The sequence below is a fragment of the Chlamydotis macqueenii genome, chromosome 1 (genome assembly GCF_036417535.1).
Source record: "Chlamydotis macqueenii isolate bChlMac1 chromosome 1, bChlMac1.mat, whole genome shotgun sequence".
NCBI lineage: Eukaryota > Metazoa > Chordata > Aves > Otidiformes > Otididae > Chlamydotis > Chlamydotis macqueenii.
Genome location: NC_141556.1, coordinates 162,596,852 through 162,613,296, shown reverse-complemented (window position 1 = coordinate 162,613,296; position 16,445 = coordinate 162,596,852). Strand labels below are relative to the sequence as shown.

Genomic DNA, 16,445 nt, shown 5'->3' with positions numbered 1-16,445 from the left:
TAAAATTTAATCCACAAAGCAGATAAAAAAAAAAGTTTCTCATATACTTGCTAGAAATCTTCTGATATTTGTCAGTGAAACAGTGTATCTGAGAACAGAATTTGGATTGGACAGTTAATTTTTGTATTAATGTAATTTAAATTTTCACATCTTCTTTCATTAAATTTTTGTTTCGTCATTTTAGAAAGCATTTTTTAGATATAATCAAAAAAGTTTTTAAATACCACATAATAACAAGGAAGGTGAATAATGTAGTTTTATGCTTGATTATGCTCCAATTATTAAAAAAATATGAAACAGACAGTTGTTTGAACAGTGCTGAATTGGCCCTCCTGAATTTCACCATGCCCAAAATTTGAAGAGGTCTTCCTTTCTAGGAACGTTTCCAGACCTCTTAGTGAAGTAGTGAATCAACATTGCAGATACATGGGTACGTTGGACATTAGAGAAAGACACAGTAAGATAGACTAGACTGGAATTTAGGACTGCTCCTGCTGGAGTGGTGTGTTTGTAATATTTAGCAGTAGTTAGCTCCTTCCAGTCTAAGATTTACAGAGCAAGAAAAGTGGCAGCCATGAGCTGGCCCAGCAGTTCGGTATTCTACATGATGTACAATGCATATGCAATGTATTTTACCAACACTAGTTAGCAATATTGACAGCTGGAAAAAGATTGCAGAAATAATATTATATTACATTAATTAACTGTAATAAGTGTACTTTGCCCACGGAATTTTAGTTAATACCCGCTTCTAGTTGTTGTTTAACCAGACCAGATGTCTTTAAAGCTTTGAATATTTCTTTTATGTGTCTACACCTGTGTTAAAAAAAAAAAAAAAAAAGTGGCTGTTTTCTATGTATTTGTGTATTGCACACGTCTGTTCTGTAGTAATCAGTGTAATTATCTCTTTCTCTAGGGGGTGATCTCCAGGTTTGTACTTCTAAAAATCCAACATGCTGTACGAAAAAGATGGAAGAAAGATACCAGACTGCAGCAAAGCAGGATATACAGCAAGTACTTCAAACATCAAGCGCTACATTAAAATTCTTAATCTCTCGTAATGCAGCTGCTTTTCAAGGTAAGGCTTTCTGTTTTTTGTTTCCAAACTTGTTCATACATCTTGATTTTTATATTTGATTTGTTTATATACGTAATATAAGTTATCTGTTAATTGTTAGCTTATGCTTTTATGCTTTCAAAGAAGGAGTATTAAATTATGCAGGTGATTAGAAGCTATTCCTTTTGGAATTTGTGACTTTTAAAAAATGATATTTGAAAAAAAGAAAGAAATAGCTTTGATTGAAATTGTAAACCAGTAACTTGGCGTTCCTCTTGAACTTCTTTAATTTGGATGACACTAAAATGCAAAATTACTGCCTGGAGTGCTACAAAAGAGAGATTTTGTTATTCTAGTCTTTCCACCCACTGTGTTCTTTGTCTTATTCTAGTAGAAATACTTGGATGGTTTGTTTTTGAGGTTAATGTTTGGGCTCTAGTTTTGTAAGCTTTTGAGCTTGTAGAAAGAATTTCTGGGTTCCTAAAAATAATTTTTTTAAAAAAAGGAGGTTGAGTGAGAGTTGTTCCAGTGCAGAATAGGAACCTATCTGATAAATTAATAGTTATTTGAGCTGATGGTGGGATTGCCTTTTAGCAATTACCCTGCATACTGTTCAGTTTTGTCTGAATTAATACAGAAGTTGATTAGGAGCTGGGAAGATGTGAGAAATAGGGGCAATATGAGATTGTATATGATGGAAAGAGATAGAGAGTTTATACGTGTTGAGGACAGAGCCCTGCAGTCTTGTCATTTGTCTATTAATGTGTACTAATGGCCGTAATGACCACTTTGTTGAACAGGACAGGACGGTAACTTTGTAAAGGCTTAGGAAGTTGTCCTTCTGGTGACTCTTGTTTTTAACCTGTGAAGCTAAAATGGTTAGCAGAATTAAAGCTACTGCCTATGGTCATTAAATGGGCAGCAAAGTTGACTCTGGGATCCTGAAGACCTCTCTTTTTGAAATTTAGGCTGTGTAATGATAAAAATAAGTTGCAGTTGCTCTCTGCCTTCTGAGAGGATTGCCATTTAGCCTGCCTAACACACCTATCAATGGATGTCATGATCAGGAGATAATTGGTAAAATGTGCAAAGAAATCTCTCCCTCCCTCTCTTCTGCCTTTGTTCTTCCATCAACTTTTTGCACCATAATAGAATAATACATTGTGTTGCTTTGCTGACCTAGGGCTGTAGACTCTGTAGAGCTCAGTAACCAACTATACTTTCCTTAAGTGAGGGCGATACTCTGCCTCAGTGTTTTAACACCTCCTGCTTTCCCCCACTCCTAGAAGAAACAAAACCAAACAACAATGCACAAAAACCCAATACAAAAAACCCTTAGGTATCTAGATAACATACTTGTGCAATCCCAAGGTCTCTCAGTCTTCGCAAGAATGGGATTTAAGTGACATTTAGGTGAAGGTAAGTGAAATCAGGACCCAGAAATTACATTTCAGTTCCTTTTACGTCCTGAGGGCCTCAGTCAGTGGAGTATTTCCAGAGTGCGTGCAGTGTACATCTGCCCCGCAGATGAGTTCCCCCTTAAAGACGGGGATGCATACATGCCTTTGAGGAGAAATGGTTGTGCTTCTCTCGGGTACAATCTGAGCAATTATTCAGGGTGTGGCTTCTAGACACCTCTCAGCTTGTAAAAATTCAAATCGTATCACCTGCCTGTCCAGGAGGATGCTCTAAACAGCAGTTCAGAGGCTAATGTGGGACACATGCACTTTTCACTCTCCCAGTAGTGCTATTTTACAGTGTAGAAAGGAATTCAAGAAGCATTGACCTAAAGAAAGGAGCCTACTTCAGTAGCCTAATGATGATATGTCCTCTCTATAAAGGGGTAGTTTCAGGACTTGCTTGAGAATTACTTTTCTTCATTTTTTGTTGAAACATGTGTGCAGGAACACCAGCCGTCCTTCCCAAATATGTAGTCTTTAATTTCCTTTTACGTAAAGAAGTTAAATTGAGAGAGAACATTCCATGGATCATGATATTTAGATTTAAAACCTTGTTTAACCTTGAAGTAGTTATTTGTGAAAAAACATGCTGTTGAAGAATTGCTACTGTTGCTAACTAAAATTCAAGCTAAATGATTTCAGATTCAGAAACCATAAGAAGATGCTGCTGATGTTTTTGGGATTTTGAACTTGAGGAACATAGTAAGACATTATACTTGTTCTGAATTAAGTTTTGACCCCGCTTTGAGCAGGTGTTTAGACTGGAGACCTCCTGAAGGTCTTTTCCAGTCTGAATTGCTGTATGACAGGGTTCACCACCACATCTTCAGGCATTCTCTTTATGTTTAGCTGAGGCTGGGCTGTGCAGCTAGGAGCACGATATGACCTCTTCTGCTGCTTTGGCAGCTGGACACACATCTCAGCAGTTACACAGAAAGCGTGAAGGAGATTGTTGGGGTGTGTACAGAGGGGAGCAGGTGTCGTGGACTTTGCCACTGTTGTCACCTGCCTCTTTACACGGTCTGTTGAGGTTGGATGCCTTGGCCTAAAAGAGGTGGACTAGATCCAGGTAGAATGAATAGCTAATATTTTCTTTCAGTTTCTACATATTTAGTAGAGAGAGGTAGGCAGTTGAAAGTAATCTGTATCTGCCTCTGGAGGTCTGCAGACATGTGTTTTCTCTCTGTGTTAAATACAGCCTAGAGATCCTGGGTACTTCAGGATGACTGTGTTCGTGAAATGAGCTATCTGTCTGCCTGTCTATCTATTAACTATACATGTGTGCATGTGTCTTTATATGAGAGTAAATATAGATATATATTGACATATCTTTGTCACCTTCTAATGTTTGTTAAAATCCTGTGGTTCTATATTGTGGTAAGTGCTGCCTGTTGACAGTAACTCTCTATCAACAATTTTGAAATGTTGCAAAAATTCCATATCTCTTAGGACATGTCAAGCTTCATGGTGCAAATAGCACCACCTGTGTACTGCTTCCTAGTAAGTACTGTTAGAGTGTTTTGCTTACACTTCAGGGTGTTTCAGAGTGTGTATGTTCTTTTTCACTGTGAATCTTGTTTCTTTTTAATACCTTTGAGAAGTGGTAAGGGAACAGAAGGATAGGTGAGAGTGAATTTAAATAGGATATGAATCTGGTAAGTGGGAGATATATTACAGAGAGCAAGAAATCATTCTTCCCTTGGGAAAGGTGACTAGAGAACTTAAGCTGTATGATAATCATGTTTCAAGACAGTTATTTTAATAGGATAACATTCTTGCACATCTCTGCTTTTTTAGTATTTAATTTCTTAATAATAACTGAGAAAATATTGTGAATGCTGTACCGGGATTGCTGTAACATGTCCATGCTAGTGATAACCATAAAAACAAATGCTTTTTTGAACTTTTATTTTGTATGCTATAGATCTGTCTATCTATACACACACACACACATACACACACACATACATATATACACTCATACTCCTTTTGCACTGTTCTTAGATGTTACTCAAAGTTCACACTAACCCTTGTCTATATACCTCCAAACAAAAGAGGAAGAAGCACCACCAGGGTCAGCCCTTGTATAGTCACAATGCAGTGTCAGGTTTTGTGTTGGGAAAAGTATCGCTACAATTTGTAACAACTTGGAGAGGAATTGAATAGTCATCTGAGAATCTGGTGATTTGGAGAGGGATGGAGCTCTGTGCAACGGAATAGCAGATGTTGTGTCACTTCACTGATTTTCCACACAGAGAGCTCATAACCCTTTAAAATGTGGCAATGTATGACACAGAACAAAACAGTAGCTTTTCTGGTTGAACGGGAAATTTAAAGATAATAATTAGATTGTAGAGTTTAAAAGCAAATGGACTTTTCTTTGTGGTACTGTATTTGGCAACTCTAGTACTGTACAGTTGGTTTAAAAATATGGAACTGGGAATCATTTGTGAATGTGACAACCTGTCATGAAAACAGTGGTCTTGGCAAGTATGCTTCTGTAAGGAAGAAGTAATAAACTGCATTCTTTAGTATAGTGTTTCCTGATACTTTTACTACTATGTAGGAAAACTCTAATGCCTTTGTGATACAAGTTCTGGAGTATATCAAATCAGGTTTTCCTGATGCAGTTTCATATTCTTCTGTGAAATTATTACTACACCACTTCATCCTAGACCAGAATTAAGTGAAATCAAACTGTCATATCATACTGTTTGAGGTCACAGTACAATTACTACATTTAAGTATGATAAAGTTGTAGTCAGTAGTTAAAATAAATTGTGTGAACTAGAAAACATGTTAAAATCTTCTGACCTGCTTTCTCTGGTAGCATGGTAAGCCATAAGAAATAATGAAATATCTGTTAATCCTTCTAAAGCTAAATCTGCCTTGGCATTGATTCAATTGTTTTCCACTTGTGAAGTTTTCTGAAGAATGATTTGAAGATCAGAAAGATCAGAAGATCAGAAAACACTTATGGTTTCAAATGGTACATTGCCCTCTAGATCATTCGTAATGTGAAGAACTACTTTGAAGTTCCAACATTTTCTTCTTTCTCAGCTCCGTAATCCTTTATATTTTAAGTGTGATACAAATATGCTAAAATCCAAATACCTGTGAATCCCAACTTCTATTAATTAAATTAAACTGAATGATTCCATTAAAAATCAAAAAAGTGGACAAACTAAGAGACCTGATTTTCACTCTGTTGTTATACTGAGGGTTGAGAGTGTAAAAAAAAGTCTCTGATTCCCCAGAGTTACGCTCCTCAATCTTTGTTGCTCTGCAGACCGTGCCCACCGCTGTGATTGTGTTCCCGTTATGGACTGAGAAAGCAGGGAATTTTAATAACACAGGAAAATGATTATACCCACTAATTGTTCTAAGGAGCAAAGCTGTTATACAAACCTTATTAATTTCAGAAATCATCCATTGAGGTGGTATTTTGATTCCTTTATAATACAAAATCAGGATAAACTGTATGCTAGTATAATTTAGAATTGGACCCAGTGTGTCTATATTTACATAAAATACAGCATTAAGGGGCTGTTATAAGTGCAGAAATCTGGAGATTAAGATTAATACTTAAAATTTCAGTATTAATCCTGAGTTTTATTTCTGTATTGCAAGCAAATCTTTTATCATTCTGGAGGGATTTACTTGAATTATGTCTCATTCTTATCTTTTAGATACTTATTTGCATACATGTATGCTGTGCTGCAGGCATTCCTGGAGTATATATACACAGGGATTTAATGGGCTTCTGTAATAACAGTTTTCACTACGTCAGTCTTTTAAATTGTACTTTTTTAATGTGCGCTTGTGCTCATGGATTCTTGTCTCAGCCTATGTTTATTTACCGTCACTTGTTTCTCCTGCTTGCAATAATACCTGAGTTACAATTAAGCTGATGTAGATACACTGTTCAGACTGGCATACTCGGTGAATACTGAGTATTTGGTTTGTTCATAATCATATTTTTGTTAGTATGCAGCTAACTACTATTTTGGTTTACGTCTGTGTAACAGTGATCGATGTAGACGTATGCTACTTCAGAATTTTTTATACTTCATGTAGTGCTCATACATTAGAAAAAACCTGTGAAGTACAAATTTAAAGCATCATTTAAAGCTGTAGAAAGTTTGCATTTTCACAGAACCATGGATGCCTGCTACCTGCTTATTCTAAGAATTTTGGAAAACAATTTGCTGGCAAAATGTAGGAGCTTGAAAGAAGACTGAACTCCAACAGGTGAAGGCAGTATAAAGTTGGTAGTTTAAAATGAATGTTTAGAGTTGTTTCAAAGATAGCATTTTCTGTAGCCTTTTAGATTTCCAAGAGTTCTAAGTACATATAAAAAGTTTTCACTTTTATTCTCTCTGTTAAGAAAATGAAAAAAAAAAACCATCAGCAAGTTAAGTCTTTTTGAAAGACAGAACTCAAAATAATCTTGACAAGTTGGAGACAGTCTGAAAACTATGTTGTTCAGCAGGAACAAATGCAAGGTGCTACATTTAATTGGGGGATAAACAGTGGAAGACATAACAGGGTGGGGCATAACTTGGAATGGTTCTATCCTGTAGGAAAAGTTCTGGGAGTAATGATGAATCAAAAGCTGACAGAAGTTAGAAGGTTCATGTTGTTGTGAGGAAGGTAACTATCATTGTAGGATTCTTAAACAGAAAGCAGAGAAAGTTTGTGAACGTAAACTTCTCTGTTTTGCACTGATAAACTGGAGAAACTAGTGTTCAGTTTTGGGTAGTTTACTCGGACAAATACATGGACCAATTGGAAAAAAGAGAGCAAAAATATGCTCTGAAATCTAAACCTGTAACTTAAGAAAATGGACAAGTCTAGTTCCTTTAAAATGAGAATCCTAGGGAAGAATTACACTATTTCTTCAAAAACATGTCATAACTATGTAGAAGACAGTAGTTATCTGAACTCTGTCATCTAGTAGATAAAAAACAATGGTTTCATATTGTAGCAAAGGAAATGTAGGCTCAATATGAGGAAATATTTTCTAATGACAACATTCAAATGCTTTTGATTAAACTTTTGAGGAGTTTCCATGTCTAGAGATCTTGGAAACAAGCTGGACAAGACAACAGCTGCTGTATGCTGTAGATATGACTGATTCTGCTTTGGGGCCAGGGGATAGATTAGACTGCTCAACAGACTTTTCTCAGCCCTACGACAGGCTTAAAAGATGATTTACAAAAAAAAAGGATAAAGGAATTTAATGTTTTAAGTAGTTTTAGGCTTAATCTATGGGTGCTATGATCTGACAAGAAAGAATTCATTAATTTCTTTCCAAGAAGGTAACACAATTTTCCACTATAATATAATGGGATAGACTGCTTCAGTCATTATGTGCTTGCAGATAAGTTTAAATTTAGAATACTCTATTTCAGTATTAAAAGAACGTGAATTTGTTCAAAACTTCGTACGTGAAATGTATTGTGTAGAGAGCTACTAAGTCAGTACACTGTCACTTTAATAGGTACTTAGTAATTACACTATTGTAAGTTCAAGGAATTTTGCAGTTTTTATGAAACAGAAAGTCTTATTTTTAGCCCCATTTTTTTTCAGATTGCATCTCAGTGAACCGAGTGTACTGTTTAGAAGAAATCTACTGCATTTCCAAAGACTTTGTGAGAGGTAAAATCAATTTTTTTTTCCCAGCAAAAGTGAACAAAAGTTGTATGGGTTTAGGTGGAATTTTTAAAGATAGGTGCTTTTGCATGTAAAGCAGGTAAATCTAATTGCATTTTAAGTGACATTTTTAATTAGAAAACTATCTTCTCAAAACAGCAAATAGGAAAAGTGAGGGAGGGTAGGACTGCATAAAATTGCAATTAGTAGAATAAACATTAGAATACATTATTACAAAATTTAACAAACCAAATACTGACTTTTTCCTGTAAATAACTACACTTGTACTTTAAAAAGTGGATGGTGAGGAATAAAGCAAGAATTAAACCAGGAAATCTGAAAAAAAACAGGCCTGAACGACAAAGAAAAACCTGTAAGGAGAATTTTACTCCTGTGGACAAAAAAAAATCTGAAGTTATTGCTAGACACCTTCGGGCATGTCAAACATCACTAGAAGCCTATGGTTGGACAACTAAACTGAGCCTAGTCTCACCCTTGACTGCAGTGAAGGCCTGGACACTTAGATTTCAAATATTTAGATACCTACACTGAGGTGTCTGAAGCTGTGCCTCAGTGTGTATATTATACACACCAAAGTAGCAGCCCTCAGAATTTCCCTACTCTCTGCAACCTTACAGGCACCCTGTGTAACGTAGCTCAAGGGCGTGAGTAAGGCCTGGGAACACAAGCAGGTTATTGAGCAATAAGCTAATATTTGAGTTTCCAGCCTATCAGCTACTTGGAGGTGATTGCTTTTATCCTGAAGTCAGTGAAAGCTGACTTAGTGCTCAGAGTGAATTACCTTCCTCATGCCAGAAAGGTAGAAATGTACTAGTAGATTCTGTACACAGAATGTGAAACCTACTGTTGGCACCTTTGCTTATCATGTGACAATTTGCTTAGGTACGAAATAGGAAATGATTATCTGCTTTTTCTTTCTGTTCTTTTTCTGGAGAGAAGCAGAAAGGTATGTCCCTCTCATGTCATGAAGTAGGTGGCACAGTGATTTTAACAATGGTAATGAAACAAACCTTTACTAATATTAACCTGGTCATCAGCAGGAGTAGGTAACTGTACTGTGAGTCTTGAAAGAGCTACTGATACAAGTATTGTCAAGTTTTAATAAATCTACAAATCTCAGTTTGTATTAAGGGCTTGAACTTAGGTCTGTGCAGACTAGAGGAGTGCTGTGATGGAGATGTGCTGATCTTGGAGTTCCAGAAGAGAACTTTTTATATTCACTCTGTAAGTGCATTTAAAATGCATATGCATAGCAGTTGACAATACAGAACGCTACAGATTTTCTGTAGATTAGCTGCATAGCCATTCAGCACATGTACAGTAGCCATTTATGTAGCATTTTTGGATAGTGTCTAAAAATACAGCAGATTACTGAGGAGAGTTGACTGTTTTCTGGATTATTTATTTTGCAGTGTGCAACTTTTAGACTTTCATGTTGCAGCTGTTCTGGTCTGTATAGCTACTTAAGATTCATTGGGACAGAAGCAAAGTGAAAAATCCGCTCTACATTTCAGTGGTTAGGGTACTCATCTGCAAAAAAAAGGAAAGTTGCATGCTACTGCTCCAGTGAGTATTTTTAATTATTTCTATAATCTATAAATTTAGTCTGCACTGGAGTAGTTTCACCTGGCAGGCCTGAATCACTTTAGAACGAGTGTTTTTTTCAAGGCATGTATGAACTCTGGGCTGGATATACTTCCAGTTTTCTGTATCTCATAAATGTTGTTCTTGTCCTTTTCAATGGATCCTGAACGGTCACTAGGACCTTAAAAAGAAGGAATTATGTGCTGAATGGGAACCGGTTAACTAACTTATTTTAAAGAGTAAAGAGAGATGCATCTAAATTCCAATGGATGTTTCCCTCCTCTGTCACTACTGTGGTGGTGGGCTGGTTACCTGTTTTGAATGACATAAACCTGTGCAAAGTATAGCACAGATGTTCTGCAGGATCAGCCTTATTACATGGCTGAGAACATTTCTTTCAAATAAAATTAATGTATTATTTTTACACTGGAGTATAGCATGTCTCTGTTCCGTGCTTTCGTAAAATTCAGTGTGTATGTATAAATATATTTATTTGTTGTTAGATATCTAAAAATAATTAAATATTTCAAGTATTCCTTGGTCTTTATGTTGTACCTGCAAGGTCTTTGTGATTTGTAAGATGATATAATGTAGTTATAATTTGCAAGGTTTGTAGGTGTATGGAAAGGGACTAGGAATTTTAAGCTATAGCGTCGCTTTGCATTGTACTTCTATTATGTCATGGCAATTTTAAACTTAAGTAGTTTGTAAGCTAGTTTTCTTGCTTTTGCCTAACACAGTTTTAACATTATGCTATTTTAAACAAATTGCTGGTGATGTAAAATACCTGATTATTACCAATAAGTATTTAGTTATGTCACTCCTGATATGTTACTTAAAAGCTGCAACCAAGAATCCTGTAAACAAAGTAAGGCCTAGTTCAACCATATTAAAATTCTATTTACATTTTAATTTGCTTTCTGCTGTGTGGCTGTGTTGTACTGAAGCTATTACCTGGCTCAGTGGTCCCCACAGACAAGATCCTTTTCTCATTCTGATTTTATTGTAAATGATTGTCAGCAGAGTAGGGGAAACTGCAAATTCAATTTTGATCAGACCCATGAGGGACTTGATTCTTCATGACTTATTCTTGTTGTTTGAAAAATAAATTGAAAAAGCCATCTAATTTAAGGATTTCCTTCAGAGCAGAGGATTAAAATCTGTAATTTCTTTTATGCAAGAGATTTGCTTTTATTGTGTTATTAGGTAGAAGCTAATATTTAAGGAAATTTTGTAGTGATTACTCCCTTGGGAAGGATTTAGTTCTTCGTTTAATATTTCCATTTTGTATTTAGTGGTTTGTTAAGCTGCCTTTTTCCCTTTCTTTTACACCTGGTGATCATAAACCTGCTGTTTTCTTTTAAAGATAATGTTTTCTTGACTATTTATTATAATTTAAGATTTAAATATAGCCCTTCATGTACTCGGTGCATTTAGTCCTTACTTTGAAAGAGGTTAATGACCCCTTTGGTTTAAAGAACTTTATTTTTGCTTAGTCTGTCTGTACTGTGTTACTGTGAGACAAAATAGCCTAGGATGTGGAAGATAAAATAGTGCAAAGTTAGAAGTGGACCATAGGGAGAAGAGAAGGTAACTGCATAAGAACAAAAAAAGTTAGTGGTACAGTGCAGTGTGACCCTCCCAGAGGCAAAGGTGTTAAGAGTAAATTATTGGGGTGAGATTGAGGGCTTGGTTCAGCTGCACAACAGGCATCTATCTAGCGCTGTTTTAGCTGTCATATGGTGTCCTGTCTGTCCTCCAAGCCTGCCTCTACAGAGAGGTGGTGGTCCTGTTTGTCCTCTGTCCTATCTGCTGATGCTGAGGAGGATGTCCTGCATAACCTCAGGAAAAGCAAATGACGCTATATTTTGGGCAGAAGATTCAAGTTCACTCTTTCAGACTGTAGATGTCCACATCTAGTGTCTACATGTGAGGTAAGAGCATTTGGTCCCGTAACAGTCAAAAGAGGTAAGATCAAATATATCTGTTTTAAATAGAGTTAAGTAACTCCAATGACTACACTTACATTAACAATGTACAGTTATTACTTAAGTAAACTGTATATAGTGTATATTTGTATTTTGAAAGCAAGAGACTAAGTTATATTAAAGCCTTAGATAGTGCCACGATTACAGAACACTCACTGGAGCCTGAGAGGGAAATGGAAAAAAAAAATTGCAATTCAAATTGCTGCTCTTCAGGAACATCACACTTTTTGAATTAGATACAGAACAGACAAGGTGGTAGGGTGAAAAAAAAAATCATGATCGTAGGTTTGTTCTTGCTTCTAACTACAGATTTGCTTCCCTAACTGAAATAGTTCTTTGATACTCAGCTTCCCTCTCTGCAGTTGCTATGGTACCTAACGCAGCTGGAACAGGAGTGTACTGTCAGGCTGATTTGGGAAGATTCACCCAGGCACAAGATTTTTGCATATCTTCTTAAAACTCAGCTCCTCTTATAAAAACAATCAAGAGCACTTATACTAGTAACATAAATAATTAAAAATATCCATGTCAATTAAAGATCTTTAAAAAATATCCAAGCATTAACTTATCTGTGTACTGATTAAGACAATCAACTAGTGGATGGATTAAAAAAAAACCCAAATAATAAACTAGGAATTAGTAAATCCTAAAAAGTCAAATCTTAGAGAAGTAATGAGAGAAGTGTTGAATTAGAATGTTAGGAAGAAAGGAGGAGAAGAGAGAAAGGGGGAAATAGATGTAGTCTTTTTCGCTTCTTCTTTTCTACAGGACTTTATACCATCAGTTTCCTCACCTCTGCGGTGTGCAGTGTACAACCATAACCAACAGTCCTTTCTTGGAGACATTACAACCTAAAATGACTCTAAGTATCAGAAAGGAAGGAGGAAGTCAAAGACAGTATTAAGAAATCAATGTATCTAATTAATCAGCTGGTTGTAGTAGAGAATCCAAAAAGTTTCATTTCCGCTTTTCAAATGAGGACGCTGCTGTTTATGTAACCTGAAGAAAAGAAAAACTGATTATTTTGTAGAGACTATTATTCCTCTTTTTGCATCATCTAGCTTTAAATTTCAGTGACATGTGTTACTGGTAAAAGCTAAGGAGTAGTTCCCTAACTTGATCTATTTACATGCAAGTATCTACTGAAACAGTGAAAGAAGGACAACCATGGCATCTTCTCACTGTGTATGTTGAGAATTCGGAACAAGTGATAGTATTTTGACTTATCATTTTAAAATGTAAGATCTCATACAGTGTGTGAACAGTGTTATATTTTCCTGAAAAATTAAAATAAAAATTCTTGACCAAGAAAAGTCTATTTGATATTCTAGCAAAATGAAGCAAGAAAAACATTCTAAATAGAGCATGTCAAGTTTAATTAAAAATATAAGTAGTTTTCAAAAAAAAGCTAACCTGCTTCTGTTCATGTAATAATATAGGAAAAAGTAAAAGTAATTACCGTAACTCAAAAGTTTAGAGTTTGTATATATACTGGGCAAAAAACATGTGCTGTTTTGCTCTACAAAGCTATGTCTAGATTTTTAATTGCCTTAAACTTTAGGAGTCACCCCTGTCTATTTAGTATGCAGATGCAATGTTAGTGACATTCTTTTGCTGTCACTTTGTACCCACTTTCACAGAGTAAATACTCAGTTATCTGAAGGACGCAGCATATGAATCCAGTCATTATGAGCTATTAAGTAAATCTACACTGGAAAATGCATCTTAGCAGGGTGATCTCTGGTGATCTCTGGCCATGAGGAGGAGGTACCCAGCCTCCTTGAGGTGCGTATGCAGTATCCAGGATGAGCAGTACCTAGCCTAGTGCTTCCACAGTAGACTAACCACACTCATGTGCATGGCGTTGAGCTATACCATTTGCTTCCCTTATGCTCTGTGCCATGCGATTATTTTCTCAGGTTTTCTTTTTCGCTTGAGGATATCTGAAATAATGATGGTAACCCATCAGAGTAGTGTTTTTACAGGATGACATCAAATGTATGTGTTGCATGCCCTTGGGGGGTGCTGTTGGGGCAAATGGTGGTGCTTGAGTGGCAAAGGCTGCTGGAACAGTGATGGTGAACTGTATAGGCTGGAGGGAGCCAAACTCATCTATACTGCTTCTTTTTAGTCACAGGTCCCTGGAGTGAAGTGGGGCTTTGTTTCAGTGGGTACAAATTGACTCACATCAATCTTAGGAGCAAACTGGCATTTAGACATACAGATGATCAGTGTAGATGGGAATGAACCAGGGAGCTAACTTTCTTGGTCTTCTATACATACCTATACTCTGATTAGTCTTCCAGGAAACTTCACAAAGTTCATCAACAAAGATGTTTAGTAGACAAGATAAAAAAGGTAAAAGAGAAAATATGTGTATGAATAACTGGAAGAGGTGTGGGGAGAGAAAGAACAAGCTAACAAAAAAAGTATGGGAAGAAATGATTGATTCTGATAGGGGAGGGCGGTCACCAAATCATTCTTCAAGGGTGTGTGCTATTCAACATAGAGAAAAAAAAAACCTGGATGAAGGAACAAGAAGTAAAGCAATGCTCATTATCATAAGTTATACAGGGTAATAGAGAAGAGAGCCAAATACAAAAAAGTTGCAGAAAGGCTTTACAAGACTGGCTAAACGAGAATTAAAGTGGCAAACAAAATCCAGTAAAATTACATCAATTGATATATATATGGGGGGAAAATAAATCCTTTTTCTTATACAGAATGATAGTCTCCGAATTGACCAGTAATAAGATCTTGTGATTGCGATGGGTAATTCTGTGAAAAATGCAGCTTGATGCTCTGTAGCAGTTGAAAAAGTAAATAGCATATTAGGAGCTGTTAGAAAAGGAACAGATAGCGAAGCAGGAACCACTGTATGTTGTTCCATAAATCCATGTTTTCCTGCATTTTGAATACAATGTGCAGCAGACTACTGACATAGACTTCGGAGTCCCTTGTCATTGAAGTTGTCTAACTTCTAAACAGAAAAATCCCTCAACATCATCTGTCAGGAAAGTTGTCGTTTATCCTTTCTTGGTGAAAAATGAGAGGTTTGATGACTTCTCAGAGTTGCTTCAATCTGTATTTTGTTCTGGGATTTTATTTTTATAGCTTATCAGTAGCTACAATATTCTGGGTACTAAAGAGATATTTAATAACTGAAGCCATAACAACAGCCAGTGTCTGGGAGCTCAGCCAGATGGACTCAGATGAGAAATAAGCCATAAACTTTAATAGTCAAGGTGATTAGCCACTGGAACAGGCTATCTATGGGGATGATAGAATATCAAGTCCATTTCAAGTTCTTCAGTTCAGGTTTAGCATCAGCTTTTGAAGATGTGCTGTAATCAAATGCCAGCTACTGCCCTATTCTGTAAAGAAATATTTTGCAAGCCCAAGATTTGTTACTGCAGTCAGATTCTATGATCCTAGTCTAGTCTTAAAAATGGTGAATGTAAACATATGAATACATTCGTTGTAGTAGAGTTTGGCACTCAAATGGTTCCTTGAAAGATGAATAATGCAAATTTAATCAGAAAACTAAATACAATCCACCCTATACACGTCCCCTCCTCAATTTCCTTCCTTATGCAGAGAGTTATGAAAGACCACTGAGTTATTCAAGTTCTCCACGCAGTTTTACAACTAAGTGGGATCTAGTGTGGTATGAGTATCATGGAATTATTCTCAAGTATAAATATCACATCAAGTGTTTATGGTTGCTTTGGATTCTCATTGCATGCTTTATACATTTTTAAAGGACCTTAGGACTCATGCATTTTTGTATCCTTAGTGAATCCTTTCTGGATTGCTAGGCTTAGGAGTATCAAGTCATGTTAGACATTTAAGTCTTGAAATAACTTTAACTTATTACTTTCAACATCACAGACATGTACACCGCTGACATTATTGTTCTGTGCCATCAGTTTTTGTATGATTATTCGTTAAGACTTTTTAAAAAAAAAGATAATGGCCAAAATTTCTTCCATTTCTTTTTTCACTCTTCACCATGATTCATGCCATCTAATTGAATTTGGCTCCAGCTTCTAAGAAAGTAGTATTTGAAGCCTGAGATCCATCAATAGAACTTCAAACCATCATGTTTTACAACTAAATAGGACTTTAAAGATTTTGGCAAACATTTTATTTTTTTGGTCACAAACGGAGAAAGTTTGTGCATGACAACTACTTTATTTCTTACCAACCTAACATACTTTTAGCATCTTCAAGTCTTGCAAAACTGTTATTTCACCATAAAGAAACAATCCTAGCCTTGCCCCCAGAGTCTTCTTCAGGTTATCAAATGAAATCCATAGCATAATAAAAGGAAAGAATAACTTTGAAAGCAAGCTGCCGTGGTTTATTATTACTTGTTAAATGAGTCTTCACCTTACATGAAATAATATTTTGCCTCCTTTCTTTAGCAGACTAAAACTTCACATGCCTTATAAGTTACCTACATATTAAGTGAAAGCAATTTATTTTTTGTACATGATTCTCTAGTGAATATTATTTTGAACTGTTGTTTGTTTTTGCTTTCCACTTAGTCTTTTGTGATTCGTGACTCTGTTACTATGGTAAGTGTACAGGATTGAGAACATACCTAGCTGAAGGAGGTAAACAAATGCTAGGATAACAAAATATCTCTTTTATATCATATAAAGAATCATTAAAATT

The 16,445-nt window shown here is 36.0% G+C and overlaps 1 protein-coding gene across 2 annotated transcripts in view; it reads left to right on the top strand.

Moving 5' to 3' along the window:
- The window catches only part of GPC5 (glypican 5), a 698,961-nt gene that overhangs the window by 19,985 nt on the left and 662,531 nt on the right, over positions 1–16,445 (top strand). For both annotated transcript variants that reach the window (XM_086771461.1, XM_086771454.1), the window contains exon 2: positions 917–1,078. In XM_086771461.1, coding sequence (XP_086627587.1) covers positions 917–1,078 — 162 coding nt within the window. The remainder of the gene's footprint in view (positions 1–916; positions 1,079–16,445) is intronic.